General features: G+C 44.3%; 2 protein-coding genes across 3 annotated transcripts in view; one reads left to right on the top strand and one right to left on the bottom strand.

Moving 5' to 3' along the window:
- Positions 1-2,773, top strand: part of DZIP1L (DAZ interacting zinc finger protein 1-like) — a 17,458-nt gene extending 14,685 nt beyond the window's left edge. The window contains exon 13 of the mRNA XM_010011982.1: positions 2,634-2,773. Within this exon, the coding sequence (XP_010010284.1) occupies positions 2,634-2,773 (140 nt within the window). The remainder of the gene's footprint in view (positions 1-2,633) is intronic.
- A 5,960-nt stretch (positions 2,774-8,733) lies between these two features.
- On the bottom strand, positions 8,734-23,820 carry CLDN18 (claudin 18). 2 transcript variants are annotated; one of them, XM_010011981.1, is made up of 5 exons: positions 23,601-23,820; positions 11,312-11,476; positions 10,001-10,106; positions 9,524-9,634; positions 8,734-8,911 (listed from the first exon to the last, which is right to left on the bottom strand). In XM_010011981.1, exons 1-5 carry the CDS (start codon positions 23,818-23,820, stop codon positions 8,734-8,736), a joined length of 780 nt encoding a protein of 259 aa, XP_010010283.1. The 2 variants fall into 2 exon arrangements, with proteins under 2 accessions (XP_010010283.1, XP_010010282.1); XM_010011980.1 differs by lacking the exon at positions 23,601-23,820 and adding an exon at positions 15,222-15,441.
- Between the last annotated feature and the right edge of the window lie 922 nt (positions 23,821-24,742).

Below are 24,742 nucleotides of genomic sequence, written 5' to 3'. Positions count from 1 at the left end.
GGGATTGCCCCCACCCAGGTGTAGGACCGTCAACTTGGCTTGGTTGAGGCTCCCTCAGTGGCTCTTTCTGCTCAGAATTGAGGCTCCTGGATGCTGTGTTTCCTCTCACGCTGATGTTGAAGGCGTCCTTTCTGGAGCTATTCATGTCGGCAAATGTTTATCCACTCACCCTCTTTGTAGGGGGTGGGAATCAGGATTCATGTAATTTGGAGCAAAACAGTAAGCGTCAGAGAATCAAATTGAGAAAAGGTCTCTGAAACAAATCTAGAGATAATTGGAGCGATGCAATGGCAAAATGATTAAATTAGTAAAACAGGACTTAAACATAACCTCAATTTATGAGGGAGAGAGAGCTGATGTAATCAAATTGGGTTTTTTAGGAAAAAAATATATATCTATATATTAAAAAGCACAAATGCTGGCCTTCCTTGGGTAAAATCTATTTCAAATCCCAGTTGACCTGGGGAGGGGGGTGCACAGGATACAAATCTGTGTGGTGGGTCCCACCTTGCTGCTCCCCTTCACTCTCTCTGTGCTCCTCTCCAGTTTGCAGGTGACAGCAGTGACCTGCAGACCTCTTTCCTGGAGGGCCTAGCCAAGCCATCACTGATGTTCTGGGAACCACCTCGGTCCCCACGGCCCTGCAGAGCCGGGCTGCAAGGGGATAACACGTGGTGACATGGATGAGACAACGCTTTGCCAGCAGCCACTGGGTGGTGCCACAAGACCAGAAACGGGCAGGAGCTGCTCTTCAGCCTTCCCAGGGCCGCTCCTCTTTGGGAATACCACACTATTGGGGCTTTCCCAGACAACACAGGGAGTTGCGTCCTCCCTGGACAGCCACTGTGGGTCACAGCAAGGAGCATAAATGCTGCGTGGTCTGAAAAGCAGTGATTTTTGCTATCCCTTCATCACGCACGTTAAGCAGTAACACAATGTCTGACAGTGCCATGAGTTTTTTGGAGCCTCAAAACCCATGAGCTTTGCATCCCACAGGCTGAAGCCAACTCTCTGCACCAGACACAGCCTAGCACTTGTGTGGGGGGGTTTTATTCTTTAAAGCAGTCCAGAAAAGAGAGTCAGGAAGGGGAGAAAGCAGCTTTCCTTCTTCCTGCATCTCTCTTTGTGGGTGCTCTTTGAAGGTGACAGAAAAGGTCTCGATTTCTGCTCTAGGGGGAGCCTGGCCTGAATGCACTTGGACAGACAGAGTAACAAGCCACAACTTGCCGATTCCTTCTTCCTTTCCATCTTGAATAGATGGAAACTCCAACCCAAAGGATAGTTCTTTCACTCTAAACATGACCACATGGCTAAACTCTGCTGATACTGCTCATCTGTGCAGATTAAGTTCATTTACCTAATCCTCTCTGTATTTTGTACATTTGGAGCAGTGCGCTTATGATCCTGATCCCTTAAAAGTATGACATTTTGGAAAATGCAGTGGGAAAAACTGGCACTTCTCCATTTATCTTCTCTTTTCTAATCCATTCCACTGCTTGTTCAGACTTCTATTCCCCATTTCTAACATTTGTATGTGGGTTTTAATGCTAGGGAGCAGAAAGCCCAACCAGGGCTGAGCAGAACAGGGTAAATTAATATAATTTCAGCAAACTGTTCACAAACATGCAGACCCCGTTTACTCCCCATATTTTGCAAATCCCCATGTCACCTGGTATGTACTCTCACCTGTGTGCTTATACACACCCATAGGGCATGGCTCTGTAGCTCCATACCTTGAAAATGATTCTTTTCCATTTTAATAGTTCAAGTTTTAAGAACTATACCTGGCTTGTGTTTTTTGTCGCTTACAGTGCTATTGCCAGATGTGTTACTTTATGCTTAATTTAACAGCTGTTCTTTTTGGTGAGTGTTGATCATAACAAACACTGCTTTTAATGAATTAAATAAAGGAGGGATGTTTTCCTGTACCAATGGTGAAATAAATTTCTGCCCAAACCAGCAAACAGGTAGCAAAAGGGCAGAAAGAAGAGTCTCTTTCACCTTGACCACGTGGCAAACTCAGTGCCAAGGCAGGTACCCTGCCCAGCACTAAAATCTAAATCACATCCATTCTGCTGGCTGCTGATCAAACCCTGCCAGCCCCAGGTGTGGCTGCTCTTGCTGTTCCTGCACGTATTCTCCCCCTGACCAGTGCATGAATTGCTCTTACACTTGTTTTACTAACAATTTTCACACCTGAGGTGTTTCTGAGTCAGTGAGCTTCATGCACTCAACACCAAGTCCAGATGGTGACAGAAAGGTGGGGAAAAAGCGTCCCCTAAGTTTGGGAAACTCCAAAAATAGCTGAGAGCCTTGGGCTAAGAGAAAGCTGACACTCATACTCTCACAAATACATTAACATATATGCAGACAAAGCTACATGGCAAAAGATGCACGAAGGGCATGGAAAAGCCATAAAGATTCACCTTCGGTTATCACAGGTGATGGGCTCTGAGAGGAGAAGATGAAAGGGAAAAGCAATTCTGATATCAGCTCCATCATCAATGTGTCCTATCCAGAAAAGAAATTATTTTTTTTTAAGTATTTTTTTCAATTCTTCCCTCCCCCCACCCCTGCCATTGCTTTATGGACATCTTCTGAGATAAAGCAACTGCTTGTGTACCCCTTTTTAGGATACTTTCTTGATGACACCAAATTGGACCACATTGCTGTCAGTGCTGGGCTGCACGATACCAAACCAATGGGAAGCAGCAGAGATGCTCCCCAGTCAGGTGGATTACTGCAGCCTGAATGCAAAACAAAGCAGAACTAAACAAAGCCAACAGAAAGCACACAGTGGAAAAGAAAGTCAGAAGTGCAAGTGGGAACTCTCATTTGCAGCCAAAGTTAAATAGGCAGATGGGTGTCCTGATGTTTCATTTGCACAAAGATTTCTTTGTGACTGCATTAAGGAAACAAACTCAGCTTTTCCCGCAGGAAAACAACAATGGAACAAGAGCTGCCTCTAAAATTAATTTCCCTCAATCTGTGAGGATGCTGCAATGCCACAAGACAAGGCAACTTTGTTATCAGGGAAAGCAACGGGGAGGCTGCTGCAGGCAAACCACAGGCACCCTTCCCTCATGCTGCCAGCGCTTCTCAGATCCTGACAACACATTCCCTTACCTCTCAAGTCTTCCCACCTGTTCCTCGGGTCAAATCCAGCCACCAGCCTTCTGCTTGCTCATGTGCAGTGAAGAGGGTGGTGAAGCAGGCTTGGTCCATGGGCCTGGAGCACACATGCCTGTCCATGCTGCTTAACACCCAGAGGCTTTTCCTGAAAAGCTAAAAATACCCTTGAAGTTTTGTTAAATGATGGAAGATGCAACCCAAGCATCAAGGCATGATTTGGAGGAGCAGGGTCTGTCCAGTGCCCATGCTTTTTCCTGGGCATAGTTTTCCAGTCCTCACCCCTTACCTGACCTGCGTACCCCATATGGGCATGTAACCCCATCCCTCCTATACCCAAACTTCTACCCTTAAATTCCTGCAGCTTTTTGTTTTCCTCTTAACATTTCAACCTTGTCTTCAAGTTCAGCACAGCATGGATGGTTTTCCATGGTCTTCCCCAATTGCTGACACCTGAATTCTCCTACTAGAAGTGACTCCTTTGGCTTCATTGTCTCTGGGATGAAGTCTCTCAGAGTCTGGGAACAGTGAAACATGTTCAGAGCCAGCAAGATAAAGAACTAACCAATTTAATGAAGGAGAAATTATGCAAATCAGGATTTTCCTCTGCAAAAGGGCCTTTTGCACTGTCACGGCAAATTGAAGAGATGGTTTTATAAACATTATCCCAGCTGATGCAGGCACAACCAGCTTCCAGCTTGTAGGTACTGTAACGGTGCCGTACCATTTAGGACATCCATTTAGGCATAGGCATGACGCCCTTCTCAAGTGGACAAAGCAACACAGCTACACTGAAATCATTGGTCAGGCCCTTGCCAAGAGTTTAATGCCATTAAATTGTCATGGTCTTTAAAATACCATACTTTGAGTTTTGTTTTTCTCATTGACATTTGTCTTTGTAGGGCTCTAGTTATCAGCAATACTCCTATAAGGCATGAATATATATGGGACAATTAGTAGATATTCAAATCACAGCTCTAACGATCTCTGAATGCAGCACAACTCTCCCAAATAATACCAAGCTGGAAAAAAATAAAGGAAAAGAAAAATCCTGTCAAATTTATTCAGCTAGAATTTCTCACCCAGAGAGATATTCTCCCATAATATTTGGGGCAAGCACAGAGTCATAAATCTTAGTGCTATTAATCCATAGGCTCATTCATCTCTGTTCAGCTACATAAAAGCAATAACCTTGTCACTATAGGAAGGAAGATTGGGCTTTTAATTGCATATAGATTTCAGGAGAGTTCTTATCTCATAGTCCAATTTGTAGCTTCAGATACGCGTCTTTGCTTCCCTTGGTCAAAGTCCACGCAAATCTACCGTGCTCTTATACACTTATAAATGTTGCAGAAGCTCAGAAAGAATCTATATAGAGCTCTTCTGGCAGATAATACACACAGCCTTTTCACCACTTGCTCTAGTAGATGAGCCTATATTTAATTAGCTTCTCCGAAACAGGATATGCATTTTCCAGAAGACAATCAAATTTATGGAAACAAACCCATTTCTGAGTGTAGGCACACATGCACCCACACACATCACCAGTCGGTTTCCCTGACTTATCTCCCTTGGCTCTGCAAGAGCTATCAAATGCATCCTTTGCCCCACAGTGCATTATCAATAAAGGCAAAATAATTGGTGGGGGGGTGAGTCTTTCCTCCCTCACCAGTAGCAACAGCAGGAGGAAATACAGGATTTATTCATGAGGCCCAAGAAATCTGCATATCTGGGTTCCAACAATTATTTCCAGGTTTTACTCAGCCAAAGACTTCTAGAGGCACAAACCTCCTGTTGCTGTGTGATGGGTCAAATCAGCAAGCCGAGTCCAGCCCAGCAAATATTTAGTTGCTCCTCCCAAACTCCAGCCAGGCAGAAAAGCAGGATGGTATTCCTCTGCATGCCTTGAAATGGCACCATACTCTCCAGGAGTTTCTGCCTGCAGGATGACAGGGTGCAAGCAATATGCTGCTTCTTTCAGCAACTCAGTGACACATTTGGTGCTGAGTTTCTGAGCCTAAATTCATCCCTAAATGCCTCCCTGCAGTGAACAGCATAGGGTGCAGAGCCTGTGTTTTGGGTGGGTGACCCCAGGGTGCTCCCCAGACAGCATATAGACTGGGCATACCCCCTCCCTATGTAGCTGGCCCTTAGCACCACGAGCCATAGGGTTTTGTGTCCTTTGCATATGGGCATTAGAACAGCACTGGGACACAATGAGCTGCCTCCAAGACAATGCTGAGTCATCCTAGGGGGCCTTTTGGATCTTCTTTTTTTTCCAAACTCCAATAAATAATTAGGGTATCCACATATTTTCTAGCAGGGCTGCAGAAGAAAAAGCCTGGGAAAGGGAACTTGTTTCACTGTAAAGACCCAGAGCTTTCCCTAAGCTGGTGGTTTCAGCTGCAGGTCTTTCAGGAGATGGATCAGTACAGCTGAAAAGGGGATATTTGGGCCCATGTCCCAAGACAGGGACATGGACAGAAGTGCTTTCTGCAGCAGGAACCATAGCTCCATGGCTGCAGCTGCTGGTTCTCCCCCTGTCATTCCCCCAGTACCACTCATGGTACTACCCACCACAAGATAAGGTCCATTATGGCCAGAAACAGAGGGGAACAGCTGTAATAGCAGGTGTTGCTACACTGCAAACAGGCTCATAAGTAAATTATTCTCTGCTTTGGAATTTGATTTTTCTTTTTTCCAGTGAAGTTCACTGCATTAAATTTTTCATACTGCAGGTTTTCAGTGAAGGTAAGGAAATGAAAACCGATGTCGGAAGATCAGAAATCAACTGAGGGCAAGAATTCCCGCTACAGCTCTCTCGCAGCTCTCTGCTGCTCTCCATAATGCTCCTGCCTGCAATCTTGTCATCTACACACTTGCACACATCAAAGTGAAACTGAGAGGTAGCTGGCTCGGTGAGTTTGTCAGAGTATTTGTGTTGCATAAAAATTAAATGTAACTTTCAAAGGTGCTTACTTGTGATTTTACATGTGCACCTTTTTTTGCTCTAGTGCAGTTGGAAACTTGTATTTCAAATTTTTCTGGGCTTTTTTCTGTATTTTTCATTACCCTGTGTATCTTTACCTAACCACCACCACTTATGTGTTTCCTATCTAAATTAAACATTCCTGTGCTTTTCAGCCCCTTTTCAGTGGAGGCTGGCAGGAGTGAAAGCATACCAGCAATTTTTCTGCCCTTCCAAGAACAATGAAGTATTTAGAAGTGTTTAATTGCTACCTTGAAAGTCAGGCAGATACTGGCCTGACCAAAGTAGTCTCAAACCCAAAAAGAGCCACACACTTGCTGAACTGTATTCCTCAGCAAGGTCAGGGTCTCAGCAAGGACTTGTTGCATCAGTGGGTTGGTGTTCCCTGATGCTTCTTCATCTGCTTTTCTGGTACATTGTCTCAGCATATAGCTAACTATCTTACAAAGAACTAAAAATAATCGTCTTCTATTTTTTCTCTCAACCACACATACTTGCCTATACTGCTCCCAAGAATCTGCAGAACCCAAAGCTGGGGTGAGTTTAGCTGAGCAGGAAGATCAGTAGCTGCTGCTTGTGACAAGGAGAGAAAAAGATAAAACAGTGATTTTGGTCTTAAAGACTTTTTTGTTTTTAATATTAATGTAAAAAAAATAACTAACAAAAGAATAAATCCAGCAAAATCCAGCATGCAAAAAAAAAAAAAAAAAAAAGGCAGAAAAGTTATGTCTACATTGAGAGATGGGAACAAAACCATTGTAAAGAGTATGAGTATTTTTAAAATAGGGCAAGATTTACCTCTGCAAAGCTAAATAGTTCTCCTTTAAACACAGATCCTTAAAACAAGTCTTTCTCTAGTATGAAAGGGAGAGTCAGCACTGACATCCAGCAGAGATTTATCCCAGGTGGCAGCAGGGGCCAACATCCAGCCTGAGATGGGACCAAGATTTTCTGCTGAGTGGAAACTCTTCTCACCAGGGTGGGTGGCCATCTCCTCCAGCCATAGCCCCTGGCAATGCACCTTACCAGACATTAACTTCTCCTCTCACTGACCTGCCCGAGGTGCAGCCAATCCACGTCTCCTGGACCTGCGCTGGAACCGTGCTTCCATGTGGTGGTGGAGAGCTGGCATGGTTTGTGCTCACCCTTACCAAGAGCACTAGTGTTCAGTGAGACAGGCTGCCCACGCCCCCCGTTCATACAAGCCACCAGAGATGCCAGCTAGATGAACTCCTACAGAGAACTTAAAATCATTACAACTGGGGCTAAAACCTATTGCAGATAGCTATCAAAAATGGCTGCTTTGGAGGTTTTGGACGTCTTCTTTCTATCTTAGGTCTCAGTACCCCCTTCATTCTGCTCATAGGTACTTCCCAGAACTTCGGTAAGATGTTGGAAGCCACTTGGGAGGACCTGCTAAAGGCACACAGCTCTCCCCTCCCACGTAAGCTCTTGTGTTTCTTCCTCTGACCCCTTCAAATAAACTTCCTCTCTGATGGATTGGCTAGAAGAGGCAATGCCCCACTAAGGAGTTAATCTTCACATCACTGGGGGAAGAATTAACACAAGAAAGTCACTATGTCAGTATGGAGTTACACATCTAATGCTCCCTGGGATTCCTGCTCCAAATGTAACTCTAATTAATTCTAAATGAGAATTAGAATCTAGCTTCATTAAAGATGACTTTTTAATGCCAGTGGCACACAGAGGTTTTCAGCTATTACAGCAAATACCTAGCATAGGAATAACAATGGATTATACATATTCCCTGGAGAGATCAGAAGAAATAAATACACTTTGTACCACAGGTTATAGTGAACGTCTAAGTGACATAAACCAGATTAAATATCACAGCAGATCAGCATTGTAGTACAACCAGCAAAGCAAAGGTGTGTCTGAGTAGAAAGAGTAACTGTGGAGGAAAACACCATGACAGTGGGGTCTGTATGCATTAGCCACAGCCAGAGGGATACAACTGAATTTACTTAAAGTACACAGCAGAATAATATAGGCGAGTATTAGATTATAATTTTTGCTTTTCAACCTGTTAAAAAAACCCCAAAAATCAAACAAACAAACCTCAAAGCCTCAAGTGTCAAAACCAGAGCAAAGGTACACTATCATTTCAGCAAAACACTGTTTTTTCTGATGATTAGAGAACACTGAGGTCACAGGATACTGTTCACCTCTCCAGACTCTGAAAAAGTAGGGGATGACACTGACAAATTGCATGAAAACCTGATCAAAGGGAAGAAGGCAATGGGGTAGCATTGCTTTTACATCTGGGCTATTATTAAATGGGAATTTTGACCTATTAGAAAAGGGTACAAGGCATAATCCTGGTCCTGGATATCAGAGTTTATAACATAAAATAAGAGCAAACTGTTCTACTCTGAGAGCATTAATTTTTTTTATAGACCTCCTTATGGTAGGCATACTAACAGGTAGTCAAACAAAACCAATGTTCATAACAAGCTAGGATAAAACCTCAGAGTAGTGGAAATGTGGTAGAAAACATAATCCTATTTACAAACTGCTTTGTTTGCACGTACTTCTTGCTTCTGAAGGTAAAACTATTTTATAATAGGTAGTGCAACTCAAGCCCAGAACGTCTACTAGACATAGTCATGTTTTGAAGGGTACGAGCGTCTTCCATCCTCACTTCGAGCAGCTTCTTCGTATCCTGTACCCTTCCTAATCTTCGTTTCAGGTTCATACCCTGAAGCAACTTTATACGGCCCTGTTCTGTAGGAGATATTCGGTCCCGATGCATTGTAGGATACTGCTTTGTAACTGAAAGAGACACAAAGAATGGGATCAGTCATCTGGAAGGTCTGTGACTACCTGGTGTTGCACCCTCTGTTCCTATTTGCCATTGGATTTTAGGCAACTGTGCTGTGTCATAACCTGGAGACACTCAATGAGCTCAGAGCAAACCATCCATGGTAGGCTGCAAGTCTCTTTCATGTTTTTTAATAAACTTAGACTTTCTTTCTCATGAGTAAATCCTTGACTGAGTGAAAGACCCACCTACAATAACCAGCTACATAGGTTTACAAAGCCCTACCTGATGTAAATCACAGCTCAGTGGATGCAATCTAGACCTGCTGATGACATGCTATGCAATTTGCAATTAAAGCTTCAATTAAAGGGCCTGACTTAGCCAGCACACTGCACATTTAGCTTTTAAGGTTGGTCTCGCCTGCCCTCTCTATTTGTTTATAAGTCATGTAGTCAGGGAAGGGAAACGATTACTTTTGACCTGGCAAACAGGTGTGTCATCATGGTAACCCTTGCAGCAGGGACATTATGCACAGCCATATCCTGTGACGTGCTGTCTGTATGCTGTCTTGACACCCAAGGTTTCCTGCAATGCCTTCCTATGTATACCACAAATAAGCTTACCGGGATTCTTCTGGAATCAGCCCTCTGCAAGCAAGACACATCATGATGCCTCCTACGAGGGCCAGACCACCTGCCACCCAGCCAACAAAGAGGGCTGAGCCAAAGGTATACCTGCAAAACACAGAGACGTTGCTGGTAAGGGCTGTGACAATGTTCTAGTCTGATGCTTCTGAAGCGCACTGAACATTATCATTCTCCCTTTGGTCCTGCAGAAGTTCCTGTGAGCACCATCCCACTTGCAGGCTCATCCTCAATGGACTCTCTACCTCCTTCTTGAGCTGTGTGGACAGAGAAATCCCAGCCAATGTGCTTGGACAAATTATTTCCAATGCAGATAAGAGATAGACTCAATAAATCTTCCAAGTCCTAGGACCAGACTAATATGCACCCGGAGTTTGCCTTTCCTTCAGCTGAAGCCCACCCTGGCCCCAAGTGAGATCTGCACTGAGGAGCATCCTAAGCCAGTTGACCACCTACCTGTTCTGGACATTCTGAATTCCTTGGTACATGTTGGCTGTGGACATCCAGAAGTTTGTGACCAGCATATTGGCAAACACGGACACTCCAGTGATGGCACACAGGCCTGAGATCAGACAGAGAGACAGACTGAGACCCACATGGTTCAAGCAGTCACCTTTGGCCTTGGGGAAACACCTTAAAGCTCTGGAAGGGTGGCTGAGACACTGCTTTGTATGTTGGTATGTACCTTCATAAGAAGTGTTCTCTCACAGAAAATGAGTTTAATGAACAGATCATTTTAGCTGCTGAAATTACTCAGTAGTTCAGTTCTAGGAGATTGTTTTACGTTGAAGAACATGGCCAAAAAATTCCATAACAGAAATTACTTTTTGCATGGGAAAACACCCTCTCTCTCACGTGGAAGAGGAGTTACAATTGTTTTATCACTAGGTAGTGATGCCTGCCTGACTGCAGGCAGCCTGGAAGACCAGACTCCAGAGCAGGAACTTCTTTCACTCACCTGCAAAGGTGATCATTGTGATGCCCAGCCTGACAGCAATGGCATTATCATTTGCTGTTTCACTGTTTTAATTATTTTAATTTTTTTATTATTCTGTATTGCTGAAGGTGGCTTTCTCTTTCAAACTTGTACTTCTTGTACATCTTTAAGTCATTTTGCAAGTCTCATATCCCAACAAAAGTTAAGTGCCATTCAACTATAAGAATTTTAAATAGAGACATTCTCCTTCGCTTAACTAAGATATGGATTTGATTTGACTACTTATCTGCAAAAAATTGTGGGAAAACCTGTAAGTGGTGTATTAAGCATTTTGCAGTTTCAAGGTAGCTGGGCAACACTGGGCATTCCTACAGCCTTCCTGATAACCCAAGGTATTTAAAAATTACAAGCTAAGCTATTACAGCCCTGAGAGTCTTCATAAAATTGCTATATATAAAGCCTAAGGTTCTTCAAAACCTTCAAAAAAATGTATAAATAAAGGATATTTATATTAACACATGACAACAGTATACATACAACAAAATAAGAGAGACATTTTTTTTTTTTCATCTGCGGGTTGTTTTTTCAGCCTCCCATGTTCTGTCACATGTAAACTTCTGATTTTCTTTTACTAAACAGAGTAGAAACCATTTGACCCCAGGAGGCCAGGCTGGAAGGTAAACATCAATAACTTCATGCAAGCATCAGTGCTTTGGGTTACTCCAGAGCATTTGCTACCTATGACCAGAAGTGTGTAAGGGCTTGCCCGGTACTCAATTCCAGGCAATTGAAATGACTTATGCATGAAGGACACACCACCACCCACTTACCAGCAACAATAAACATGATGCCGGAGGTCAGAGTCATGGTGGCTTTTGCAGAATCCTCCATGTTGCCAATACGGATGCATTTCAGAGCAAAAATGCACACAAGGAGGCCAAGGATGCCCAGGACAATACCCACGATCATGAGGGCCCTCACAGCCTGGAACATTGCTGCAAAACAAATTAACAAGAGTCACACTGAGTGTCTGAAATGACATTTGTCAGAGTCTATGAGGTTTTAAAAGATTGTTTCTGTCTAAAAATAAAAATACTAAAGAAGAAAACCCTGGGAAATGGGCATTGGATCTATTCTCAGGGTTATCTGGGGCACCTCTGGAAATGTGGCTGTTTATCAAGAGTTTGATGGCTTAGACATAAATTTTTGTAAATATTCATTGGCAACAGTTGTGATTTATTCATCTGAAATTCATGGAGACAAGCTTGTGCACATTTGGGATAAGAGTGGTTTCATAACCAAATTGATTGAGAAAGCTTTCTTTTTTCATTCTCCCCAAGCAGTGATGAAAGCAGGCAGCTCCACCCAGCTATCCATGCTATTTCCAACTAATGTGTGACTCAAAATGGAGTTCTGTATGTTCCTGCTTTACAGTAAAACACATGGCACAGGAGAAGAGGAAAATCACCTTGACAAACATTACACATACACCAAGAAATAGCAACAAAGCTTTGGCAATGACCTCCCCCAGCATATCATTTCTATGTAATTTGTAATGTCAGTCCTGTATAAATCTGTCTACATTAATTAATACAACATACAAATACTCTAGCCCTGAATTTGTTTAGTAGCCTGCCATCAAGGTGGGAATGCTTGGTTGGAGGCAGGCTGTGATGTTGGTGGGTCATGCTCATGGGAGCTGAGCGCTTTGCTCTCAGTCAGCAGAAGGTGGCAAAAACCCTCCAGATTCCTGTTGGATGAAGTAGAAAAGTAGAGGGAAAAGCAAGGGGAAACTCGCACCTTTAAAAATGGAGAAGTGAAGGGAAAATGCCGTGCACTTGAATACCTAGGTGATTTTCTAATAAGATGGCACATGTCCCATCTTGCCTGAAATTCAGTGCTGGCTGCAGACATTTCTCCTCCCTGCCTGTGCACGTGGCAGAGACGGGAGGCACCAGTGCTGGCAGAACACTAGGAGACTCTGGTCAAAAGTATTTCAAGGGCTGTTGTGATTTGGCTGGGACATTTTGCAGCCTCCTCTTGCTGTTCCATGAGCTCTAGCAGCCCTGGGTTTGGCTTTGATGCTCCCCACATAACTGTCCATCTTCAGGGAAGATAATGTGGGTTCACATCCAGCTGAGAAGAGTGGGCAACACATTCTACAGCCCCAGGGACTTCATTCAATCTGTCTGTCACCTGTTTTTATGGGATGGCCAGGATGACCATGGTGCCCAAGGGTCCCATATGGCCCAACTGGAGCAGGAGACACTGGAGCCAGAGAGCAAGGAGCAGAGCCCACTGGCCTTGCATAAGTTGAAAGAATGGTTTATAATCCCTCCCAGAAGGGTAAGGGTGAGTGCTGGGGTACCCATGTGGGTCTCCTTGCCTGCGGGGTACCACAAACCATGCTGGCACCACGATGTACAAGGAAGCAGGAGGTCTGCCATCCCACAGGTTGGGAATATACCACCTTCTCCCATTTGGCAGTCCCACTGGGGCTGCTGTTCTTATGACTCAATTTGCCCTTATCAGCTGATAAGTGCTAACGAGCCTGGGGTTTTCAATCTCCCATTCATCAGCCCCCAGGTGCAAGCTCATTAGTTATTCATCAGAGAACAAGAAGCTGGAGGATACGCCTTATCAGCCCTCAAAGGTTGTTCACACAGCACCTGATGCAAAGCAGAAAGCTGCAAAGAAAAGAAAAATCACAACATTCATTTGTCTTTACAGTCACTTTAAGTTTCTTTGCAATTGTTTTTTTTTTTCAGGACAGGCAGAGGAGGCTTGTACTCCAAGGCAGCATAAGACACTATAGATCATGATGGAAGGTTCTTGTCCCCAAGACAGTACTTCATTCTTTTGGATACTTCCTACAGACCTTATGGTTCCTAGGCACCATCATTGTGGTGGTCTCAACCCTTCAAGAAGTGACCCAAAGCTAACACTTCACAGAGACATTGTGGGTTTCCAGGAGAGACGTTTCCAGTGCCTTAGGTACCTGTGGAAGGACACAACAGGCAGGCCAAGCCAAACAGCTCCTGGGACATTGCTCTTCAGCTGGAGCACTGAAGTCCCAGTGTAGTGAATCTCCATTGAAAAGGAACAATCTGCAGCTGTTGGAAAGGGGAGGAACTCAGCAGGACACGATAGAGAAAATGCAAAATAGCCATCATCAGCAATTCCTCTCTCCATGAAGCTGACGTGTGTACCATCTCCACAAAGAGATAGAAAGGAGAAGAAACTGTTCCCAGGTCTGCTGTGGCATAAAGGCCTCTTCACTTGGCTCATGGGACTGAAAGTGAGAGGTGTTTAGAAAGTGAGCACTGCAGTTTCAAGTGAATATTGGCATCCATCTAAAGTCCTCTGTATAGAGAGGCTTTCCAAAGGTGAATGACCTCCCCCTAGAAGGAAGGAGTGGAAGGGCTTAGACAAACAAAATAGGAGACTAAGGGGGGGAAAAAATGTATCAGGAACCAGGAACACTAGGTAACAAACAGCCCTATAGCTAAAATCAAGCACAGAAACCACTTGCTGTTGTTGCATACACACTTTGCATGCTGTAGGATAACTTTGCTTAATACCTGCACACGATTGCTCTTTTGCACACCTGATTTCCATACAAATGGATGGTTTGCACAGAAATTCTTAAAAATGCAAGCTTATTCACCAAAATAAATGTCAGTGATCTGAAACCACAGTTTGCATCACTGTGTTTATCAGATATAAGTGAAAATGGAAAGCTGTATTTTTCCCTGCTGTTGATGTGAGTAGTGAGAGGTGGTTGTGGTAAAACAATTTAGTCATCTAAACTGACATCACCTGCATTTCTGTTACTAATACAAAACACAAAAGTGGAAATCTAACTTTATAACTAGTTATAATTAATAAAATATAGAAAGTTTAGGGGTAAAACCAAATTCAAGGAGGGACAGGCCTTCTTTATGTTTTAAGGTACTGATCAACTAAACAGACGTAAAGAGAACAAAACTGATAAACAATCTCTCAGACACAACAGAAAATGCCTGTGATTGCTTTGCATGTTTCCCCTATTGCTATATTATCTAAAAGTAATACAAGAAGTAAATCTTGATTATGATACATTGACATCAAAATATGGTTACCATTGCCTCATCACTCTTTTAAAACACCATCACCTACACACAGCATTATAAGGATATATCTATATACTGATCAACATTTGTATATGAAGTTTAATAAACATTTTTTTTATTCTTTAAAACAAGTGACCCCAATCATCAGTTTTGCTCTTTCAAATGAAACAAAACTCACCTAGCAAACTTGAAGCTGGCTACAGAGAAACACATTTATTCCATCACACTCCTCAGGAAGGTCAAAAAGCAACCACGACAGCCAATACAGTGGTCTTCAACAAAGCTCTCCCTCCTATCTCACAGTTGGGAAGAAAGGTTGGTATCCCTGATGCATACAGGGAGGATACAGAGCTAAAAGCCCTCATCATGCTGTCATCATGCAATGGGGCTGAACCCATGACGCTCATCCAGAGCTCACCTACACACACTCCCAAGTTGTAACCTCCACAGAATAAAGGTATTATTTTGATAAAAATTATGTACATATCTTCATGCTCATACACTGAGAAGCCTGGAAATTTTATTCCTTGCTAAATGCTTTAAGATACCTGCTCCTGCTTTTGTATGAAAACTGTGCAGAGCTACAGAAGAGCTCCTGGTTTAAACCTGGTACATCTTTTGCCCCTACCTGGCAGCCCAAGAATGGTGAAATATGGCCGGCACTCTGTAAAGCCGGAGCTCTGCCTCACGCAGCTCCTCCACAGTCCCTGATATTGGAAGACGGCTGTGACTGGGTTGTCATACAAGTCCTGCGTGCTCCACATATCCATGGCAGTGGCCACCATGCACCCCGCAACACCCAGTGACGAAACGATGAATCCCATCACTTGGCAGATGGTCGTGGACATGGTGTCTCCCTCAGAGAGAGGAGGTGAGACAGCCCTGATGAAGCTGCGGACCTAATGGGAGCACTGAAGTCCTCTTGACTGAGCCACCAGAAACGCAGCAGCTCTTATCAGATGCTTTCCATTGAGCAGTGTGTTTACTCAAAGTGTTTTTGCAAGATAGTCCAGTTTCACTCTCGCCAGGTAGGTTTGTGCTGGCAGGGCCTCAGATATGAGTTTTTGTCCTTTAGAAGTGCTTGTCCTTCCCCAGCTAAGCAGCCATGCTCCCTTGAGTGTTGGGCAACCCACTTGGAACATGCGCTGTCCCTCCACCGAAACCCTTTGACATCCGTTGGGCTACTCCAAATGCTTGGCATAGTGCAAACATGTTAAGAGGGACAGAGGGAAGGACAATATTCCCAGGTGAACTCAACACCTAGCCCAGGTCACCACCTCCCTGGCCCTCTGCTTATGCAAATGGGGAATAGATCTGCCACCAGACCACTTCTACACCCAGCCACCCTTGCAGACATCCTCACAAGAGGCACAGAGATAGATAGGGGTGCCAGTGGTGAACTATGCAGAGCCACCAGCTCCACCCAGGGAACAAACAGGAACATGGCCACTCCTTGCAGCCACTTCAAGCACCAACAAGGTTGCCTCGGATGATGACCGTGCCACAACCCAGGGCACCAAGCTAAGAGCCCCAGACTGATTCAGCAGAGCTCCTGCAACCTTGTTCTCCTCTTGCCCACATCCCCATCACCTGTCATGTGGCTCCACTGAAACCTGTGTGGGGACAAGGAAAGGGAGGGCTAAGGGACCATTTGGAAAGTGCCTTTTTACAGGGGTTTGTCTGTATTGGCTGGGAGGATGGTCCTGGAAAAAAAGGCTAGGGGATATAAAAATTAGGAAATTAATTATCTATTTGTACAGTGAAGTACTGGACTCAAGGGAGCAATATATATTTACTGTGCCACTCTGCTGATGAAGTGTTATGAATTACAAGGACCTTCCAGACTTAATGCTCATCTATTCTCATCTAATACCCTGCTCTGACTGATTTACTTCAGCCCTGACCTAGAAACAAGTTCCTGCTGTAACCAGTCCCAATATTGTTCTGTGCCACAGGCACTGTCAAACCATTGCCTGGTTGTGAAGCAGTGTGAAAGCCACCAGGAAGAGAGGAGAGGCTGATTTCTATGGCTGGATGAGTTACAGTGGGTTTACCACATGTTGGCTCTTGCTTCTGCTTTCTGGAGTACAACCACCCAGGATACCCCTTTTGATTTCATGGCTGTACATCAAGCTGGTGGGCAGCAGGCAGAGTTGCTTTTGCACTGGACTCTGCTGTAGCAGCCAGAATGCAATTCCATGTCTAGTGGCCAGAAATCAGAGCCACCAGAGCCCTCCTGGGGGAGGCATAAAGATGTCTTTTCTTCCAGCAATTTTATTCAAATTTAGTAGTTTTCTCTGACTTCAGCAAGTTTATATCTGAGAAAGGACTAGCTCCAACACATCTAGAGGTCACAAATTGCTGGCAAAAATAATAGCATGAGCAAAAACCACAGAATTAAACCCTCCAGAACCAGACATGGTAAGAGCTGCTCATCCTCATTGAAGGAGAGGGCAAGCTGACTAACATGCCTCATCTCGGCTAATTCTTTGTGACAAATCAAGGCTGCAGAGGACCTAGAAGCCGGGAGGACAGTAAGTGCTAAAACAAGTAACATGGGCAGCTCTCCATCCTTAACCTTCACTGCTCCACAGCCAGAACTGTGTCCAAGTCCAGAAAGGCTGGTTGCACCTAAGCCCTGATGCTCCTGTGCAGCTCTCCTGTTCCTCATAATGTCCAGGACTTGCTGCCTTTTTGCCATCTAGTGGTAAGAGACGACATCACTTTTCTAGGCTAGACCACTTCAAACCAGTTCCCAGGGACAAGCATTCCTCTGGGACATAACCCCTATGCCAAAGTGGTGTGACACTTCATCATTAGTGTATAACAACTTGCAGGGCTAAAAGTAAGCCCTGGGGAGGAAAAAGAAAAGGCAGGTGAATACAGAGGGGAAACATTTTTTCCCCACTATATTTATTCCCAAAAAACTCTACCATTATTGAAATTATTGGGGTTTTTTCTGCTAATTGGGTGGTTGCATGAATACCAGTGGAGGTGGATCTCCTATGCACAACGCTCATGTGTTTGCTTTGCTGGGAGGGGAACCACCACTCCTTCCTCTAACTCTTTCTGCTGCTTTCAGCTACAATGCAGCGGAAGCAGCTCTTTAAGCCAATAAGGACCTTCTCTTCTCCTCCTTCACCATTTCACACCCCAAAGCCCCATTGCTCCTCCCAACACATCTGTTAGAAAGAAGGCCAACTCCTGGATTGCCCTGAGCCAGAGTCTGCCACCCAGGCAGACTTGTTAACCTTTCCTTGGGGATATAGTTTTCTCCTGCTGATGGGGGTTGTCACTTATCATCATCAACCCTCTTACTCAAGGGCATCAAAACCTCAGAGAAATGGTGGAGCAGTCAAAAAATATCACCAGCAGCCTTCAGGTATGCAAGAAAGCCCAGGTGAATCAGTCTGTCTTTGATTTTAAGGGCCAGATTGAATCAGGTATCTGAAAAGGATAAATCAGTACAGGGTTGCATATTACCCCCTGAAACCTGATGCACGCTCCTCCCCAAAACAGAGCTGAGAAAGCAACTTCAATGATGACGGTCATGCTGTAGTCCTTAGATAAGAGGCAAACAAACACCAAACCATGCTCCATACTCCAGATGTTGTCGTCTTTGAAGGATTATTGTGTTTTGAAGGATTCTATTTGCTCAGCCCTAAGAATATTGCCTAAGGTGCTATCCGGGCACCCCAGCACTAGCTGCTTGCCATTTCTCATGCTCTGATTAGCATCACACTAGTAAACACTTGGAAAACTCAAAGCTCTCACAGATACCTTCCTTTGTGGTTTGTCAAAGCAAAGTTCTGGAGAAAAAACAAACTTGTTTCCATCCCAATCTTTCCCCCAGCCTATTTTCACCACCTTCCTGAAATGTTCTTATTTTAAGTTTATTTTTAATGGTTGTTTCTGAGCCACTCATGATAGGGAAAAATGTTTCCCTTTGCAAAAAACCTCATCACCTCATTTTTCCAGCACAAGATCACCTGGGAGTTTTATCTGAACTGTTGGCTCAGATCACAACCTAAAAAGTGATTGGGTGTTAGGATAACTGTAGAACATGTCTAAGCATCTTTACCACAATATGATGCTCATCTCCAGCCACCCCTGGGAGATGTCTACAGCCAGGAGTGGTTGAAGGATGACTATCTTTCTCCAAGCATATTCCTGTTGCTCAGTCTCCAGCAAGGTGGTTGAATGCTTGGGCCAGAGGGCTGAGCAGTATCTAAGGAAGGGGCATAGCGGGGAGACAGCTCTTGAAACGCCAAGCTTCCTCACCAAGGAGCAGAGAACAGGTATCCCACTCTGAGTATTGGGACATCTCCAGTTGTTCACCGAAACTGGGAAAATTAAGGGCTCTTTGTGACCACTCCCCTCTGTAACCTTTATTTCAGCTCATACTTGCTTTATCTACCCAGGCATTGACTCTATATTATCTCAAAACCGTTCACTGGGCCCATTGCAATTCCTGAATGTTATCACCACCTCTCCCAGAAAAAAATCACCTACAGCTCCTGTTTACTTTAAAATTTGCAAATATAGCTCACACCCTGCCAGCCAATTCCAGCTTGTTCAGACTGAAACAAAGCAAACCCACCCTTCTCTTTCTGTTCCTCCATTGCTGCGACAACCACAGCCTCCAGGAGTGTGGTACACCAGTCCATAGCATAAGCATGACAGAACTCTTGTTCTTAAGTCATAAGCGTAAGAATCGTAGAATCAACTAGGTAAAGAGCTGACTAGCTTTTCTGCAACTCAGTGGGAAAAGGGGTCATGGAGCTCCACCCTAGCTCAGACCGACTCTACTCCATTTGTCTTCAGGTGGTCCAGAGGGGCCTTTGAGGTCACCCAGCAGAGCTGGGGTACATGATACTCCATCCTTCCCTATGTGCCTATGGGCTGTAGTCCAGCTCCAAATCTCCACAGTCTCTTGCCATTTCCCTTGCCTTGCTCCTCCTCTGGCCTCCAGCCCAGATCTTTTAATATTATTTTCTTGTCCCTCATCCTTTTATGGTGTAAAGGCACAAGACAGTAGCAAGGATGTGATGCATACATCTAGCTTCCCGACACCTCCTGCTGGGCTCTCTGCCACTTCTCCGCACTGAGTGTCACTGGGAAGTGGGGTGCCCAAGACCTCTCTAAGAGCCTCACATTAGCACTTTCACCATCTCCACATCTCCTTCAGCTCCTGCTGTGAGTGCAAACCCACCACAGATTCACGTATGCTCTTGGTAGGTTATATCAAGTCTCCAGCCATGTAGGCCAGCCAAAGCCTTCTATGCACAAAAGTTGGTCTAAAAAGACTTTAAGCAAGTTACAGCAGTTGCCTGCAGACATTTCAAAATGTGGAGCTGAACCAACTGGGTTAAAGAATTTCAAGTAGAAATTTCAAGTAGAAACCTGGAAGAGACTTTGCCATGTCCATCACCAGTGGAGGATCATGACATGGCAATCAGCAGTCCACTTACAAACTTCAGGCATGAAACAGTTCCAGGGAACAGAGATACTGCTTCCTCAGCCAGTGGGCTGCCCTGCCTCCAAAATCCCCAGAGCAAGGGTTTTACTAAGGTTATGCCACAAAATACCTGTTGATTGTATGAAATAAAAGAAAACCTTATCCAGAATTGATACAGAAAAGAAAAAAATCCAGATACGCCAACATTAAGACCTCCCTCAGGGAAAAAGTATTCATCTCTGCTACCCTGCACCAGCAAAACTGAAAGCAGTTGTTTTATGCAAAAGTCTAGATACTCATGATTGCAAAAATCTGGACACTCATGGTTACATTCCCATGGCCTATATTTACTCTGACCACCCTAGCAATATATAACCTTTTAATAGTTGTAAAAGGTTAACAGGGTGCTCTCAGACTTTCAAAGTTTGCTGTTGGATAAGCAACTATATTCTTGTATTTCAAGCTACCAGCCTTTTGTTCCAGAGCAGGTGAAACTACCAGCCTTGTCAGACCCCAGCTACTGCTGTTTGTCTATTATTTGTGTGTTCAAATTCAGATTGCGTCCTCCAGACAATCACAATAAGGTGTACCAACACACCAAAGCAAGTAGCAAAAAATAATAAGAGAAAGCATAATCAGAACAAACAGGCTTAGTTCTCAAGTGACATTTTTCACCAGAGACTGACTGTTTATAGCTGAACAGCAAGGGCAAAACCCATAAGCTACCTGTATTATTTCCCATTTTCATCTATTATCTTGATTTTCCCTCCACCTATTTGAAATTAAAATTTACAACTAAATTGAAGATCGATGATGGGCAAGGCAAGTTTAATCTTTGCTATGGGAGCAAGGGATTGAGGAAAAAAAAATCCTCAGAAACCAAAACTTCATTGATGTACTCAGGTCACCTCGCTGCTTTGCTAGCATCCTATTATTTTTATTCACTCTGGCACTATTGTTCCCAATATAAATTGCCATTGTCAGAATAATAAATAGGGGTTTATAATGGAAATGCTGACAAACCATTAACTATGGTGTGGTTAGTAAGGGGGGTTTAATGGAGATCAAGGCACAGCACTGTTGAAATAAACACTGGGATGATCCACTTTAATAATATCTTTAGCTAATTAATAGTTTGATTTTTTTTTAGCGTTGTTCCTCCCCCCAATAGAGATACAGTTGCCTTCTGCTGGTGGTGGGTGGGAAAAAATGCCCATAGGAGCAGATGAATTCACGATACAGAAGCCAATCTATAAAGCACAGCAGAAAGGCACTTGGTTTTGCACCAGCTTCTCCAGAGACTGGAATTGTCAGATAATATATAACAGGAGGGAAAAGCAGGAGGAAGAGCAAGGGGTAACTTTGGAAGAGCAAGCCCTGTTCAATAAAAAGAAAGAGAAAGAAAATCCACCTTACTTTGCAGGGCAGTGCTGATAGCACCAGTCACAAAAAGTGTCTCTCTGGGACAAGCACATAAACATTCATATACCTACACACCAGCAGGGAAGGCACCAACTCTCCACCACCACTGAGGAGGAGGACAGCAACTTTGAGGGGTTCAGCATCACACTCGCTTCTACTTCTTAAACTTGTGCTTTATTCTTTGGGCTTTTTTTAAATTCTTTTTTGTAGGAGACAGCAGTAAGCCCAGCAAACACACATAGTAATTCCACTCTAAGGTGACAGGTTCATTAGAAATCCTACCATTTCGGATAGTGTGCATTTTTCTATCTGCAACTGGGAGGGAGCCACAGAGTTTGCTGGGTGTAGCTGAAGAAGGTAAACCCATCTTTTGCAGCCCATCTGGTAAATGAAGGAAATTAATCCCCCCAACACTGCTGTGTATTTCCATTTTAGGAAACAAATACCTACTCAACAGACACCAATCTGGAGGTTTGGAAACTGGAAAAAAAAAAAAAAAAAAAAAAAAAATGCCCTCTCTTTTTTTTCCTGTGATGCTGAGGGGTTAGTGGTGGAGGTATTTTAAAAGAACACAAAAAAAAAAACCCAAAAACCAAACCCAAAAACCCAAGATCTCAGGTATTCTGGTTTCTTCAATGATTAAAGTAGTTCCCAGAGCTGATGCCTTGAAAAGTTTAATTGCTTCTTCTACAGAGTTACATTTTCTGCAATTTTAAGCTTTTAGAGCTGAAGAACTGAGGAAGTTCTGCACTGCGTTATGGGTGTATGCGTGCAAGGGGAGGGTTTGCTTTTTACACCTCTATTTGTTCCTCATATGGCAACTTTTATCCCTTTCCCTGTAAGCAATTAGCCTGCAGGAGTCAAGTTTTACCAACCTGTTCTGCCCCTTGCTGCACGCATTTTCTCTTGATGAAACTGCTTAGCTTTGCTGACTGTGATAGCAGTGTGTGAATACAAGCCCTGCATAAATATCCTTCCTTGGATGTCATCCTTCATTCACTCATACAGCACACAGCTTTTGCCAGGGGCTGCACAACTGGATGCTCAGGCAGAATCAGGCTCCTTCTAAAAAGGATGTATGTCTGCAGCCAGGAATCTGCATGAACAAACAAGGCCATTCAAAGCCCTGAGAGTTTCTCCAACAAGGAGATGCTCACAGGCATCCCTGACACCTGCGTGACAAGGCTGCAGCACAGCTAATGTCAGACACCAGTTGGGAACGAGGATCCAGAGATGAGTGACATGGATATGCAGCTCAGGAGATTAAACACTTCTCCCAGTGGTGTCTGAGGCCACATCTGCATTAGGTTATGCTGGTTTGATTTGTGCAGAGATAGGCTACTGGTGAAAGAAGCAATTTTTGCATACAATGTTTATTTGTGTGTACTTCGGAAATGCCATTTTTCAGGATTTCTGCAATGATTTGCTGATATAATTGGCTTCTTTCCTCCATTCTTGCTGTGCCAAAGCACAGACGCCAGATGGATATAATAGTCTAAGTGCCTTTTTTCTCACTGTATTAAGGCAAGAAGAGAACCCATATAATCCTGTTGTAACCTAATTGTTTGCACCCCTAGATAGTCTGTGCACAGCCAGGACAGGAATGATACTCATGGAAGTAAAAAGTGGAACCAAAGGAGAATTAGGGAGAAATCCAGCCTGGTAGTGTTAGCCCATACAAGAAATACTGTGAGCTGAACTGTGACATATCCTCTTAGAAAAGGATCTTCTCTGATGCCAAGAATATTAGTGGTTTCTGGTGGGAAGCCACACACAGGCATGCAGCTGAGGTAGGAGTTTGTACCTAAGCCACCCCAAGCACACAGGAAGATCACCCCACAGAGTAGCCACTGCCCCAGCTTATTACCTGGACAACACCTCAGGAACCTGATGCATAATCAGATGTAATGTGTTTTGCTGAACCTCAGCTTGGCCATGGGAAGGGGTTCAGGTTGAGATACCTGCAAGGGACCTGTCATCCAAACAGGGTGAGGTCTCTTTTGGCTAAAATTTGGATTCCCACCCTGCACCGAAAATCGCCCATCACCACCACTCATGCATGGCTTCTGGCACACGCCCATGGCTCTGCCCTCCCACCTCTCTGCCATAATGGCCAGCAAGCCCTACCTGGCAGCCCCAGGATGGTGAAGTAGCCACGGCATTCGGTGAAGCCGGAGCTCTCCCGGACACATGTGCGCCAGAGGCCCTGGTAGTTGAACACTGCAGTCACCGGGTTATTGTACAGGTCTTGGGTGCTCCACTGGTCCATGCATGTTGATGCAATGATGCCTCCTATTCCTAAAGTGGACACCACGAAGCCCATGGACTGGCATATTGTCACCGGCATGGCACCAAGCACTCGGTAGGCAGGTCCTTGGTGTGCACAAGCCTCCACAAGCCAGGTCTGGGGCAGGCAGCCAGGGTAGAAGGGACTTTTAGCTGGAAACACAGCCTACGTCACAGACAGGAGTCAGGAGAGGTCTGGTCCACACCATACAAGCCTACCCTTTCCCTTTATCCGTTTCGGTGAGATAATTTTCCTCTCTCGGTACCAAGAGCCGTTTGTTACGCACGGTGTGAACGCCTCGCTCTCTGTTTACCTTCTCCCTCCAGGCAGAGGTGCAGCCGGCACAGGTCAGATGGGGACCAGTGGTTCCCTCTGAAACAGCTTGGGGAGAGCTTCTGCAGAAGTGACTATGTACTCCAGGAGACCAAGCACAGACATGCTTAAATTGGATGAAACAGATAGAAATTGAGAGCCTAATCCTTTTCTAGCAGGGATGATGCTTTTGAGCCAAGTGGAGAGGCATTTATTAGCACGCCTCTATCTGAGGTTGTTTGCTCAACCAAAACATTTAAGGAAAAGATAGTGTATAAAAGGGGATAGCATATAGCAAAGGACAGTGCATCAATGTTCAGATGGACCTTGCTGCTTGGTGAGGTCAGGTTAGCAGCCCATAGGAAAGCCAACAGTTTCCAAAGAGTGAAAGGTGTGAACCTGTAGTTTGCTCTGGGAGGACCAAATCTGGCAGGCAGATCAGGTTAAAAAATAGAAGCAAAGGTATATCCTCATTTGCTATTGCTTTATCCCTCTCATCCAAATATGAATTTGGACTTGTTTAGACAAAGAATGATAGCAAAGCAGACACGTTATGTATTACTGTAAGACAAGAGCACATAAGAGACCTGACCTTTTCACAGAAAATCAATTTGTTGGGTAATGTCTTTTTTGCCCATTCTGCTACATCCCTCACCACTTCCTTCCTAGT

This window comes from Nestor notabilis, unplaced genomic scaffold (genome assembly GCF_000696875.1).
Source record: "Nestor notabilis isolate BGI_N333 unplaced genomic scaffold, ASM69687v1 scaffold293, whole genome shotgun sequence".
NCBI lineage: Eukaryota > Metazoa > Chordata > Aves > Psittaciformes > Psittacidae > Nestor > Nestor notabilis.
This window is presented reverse-complemented; position numbering and strand designations above follow the sequence as displayed.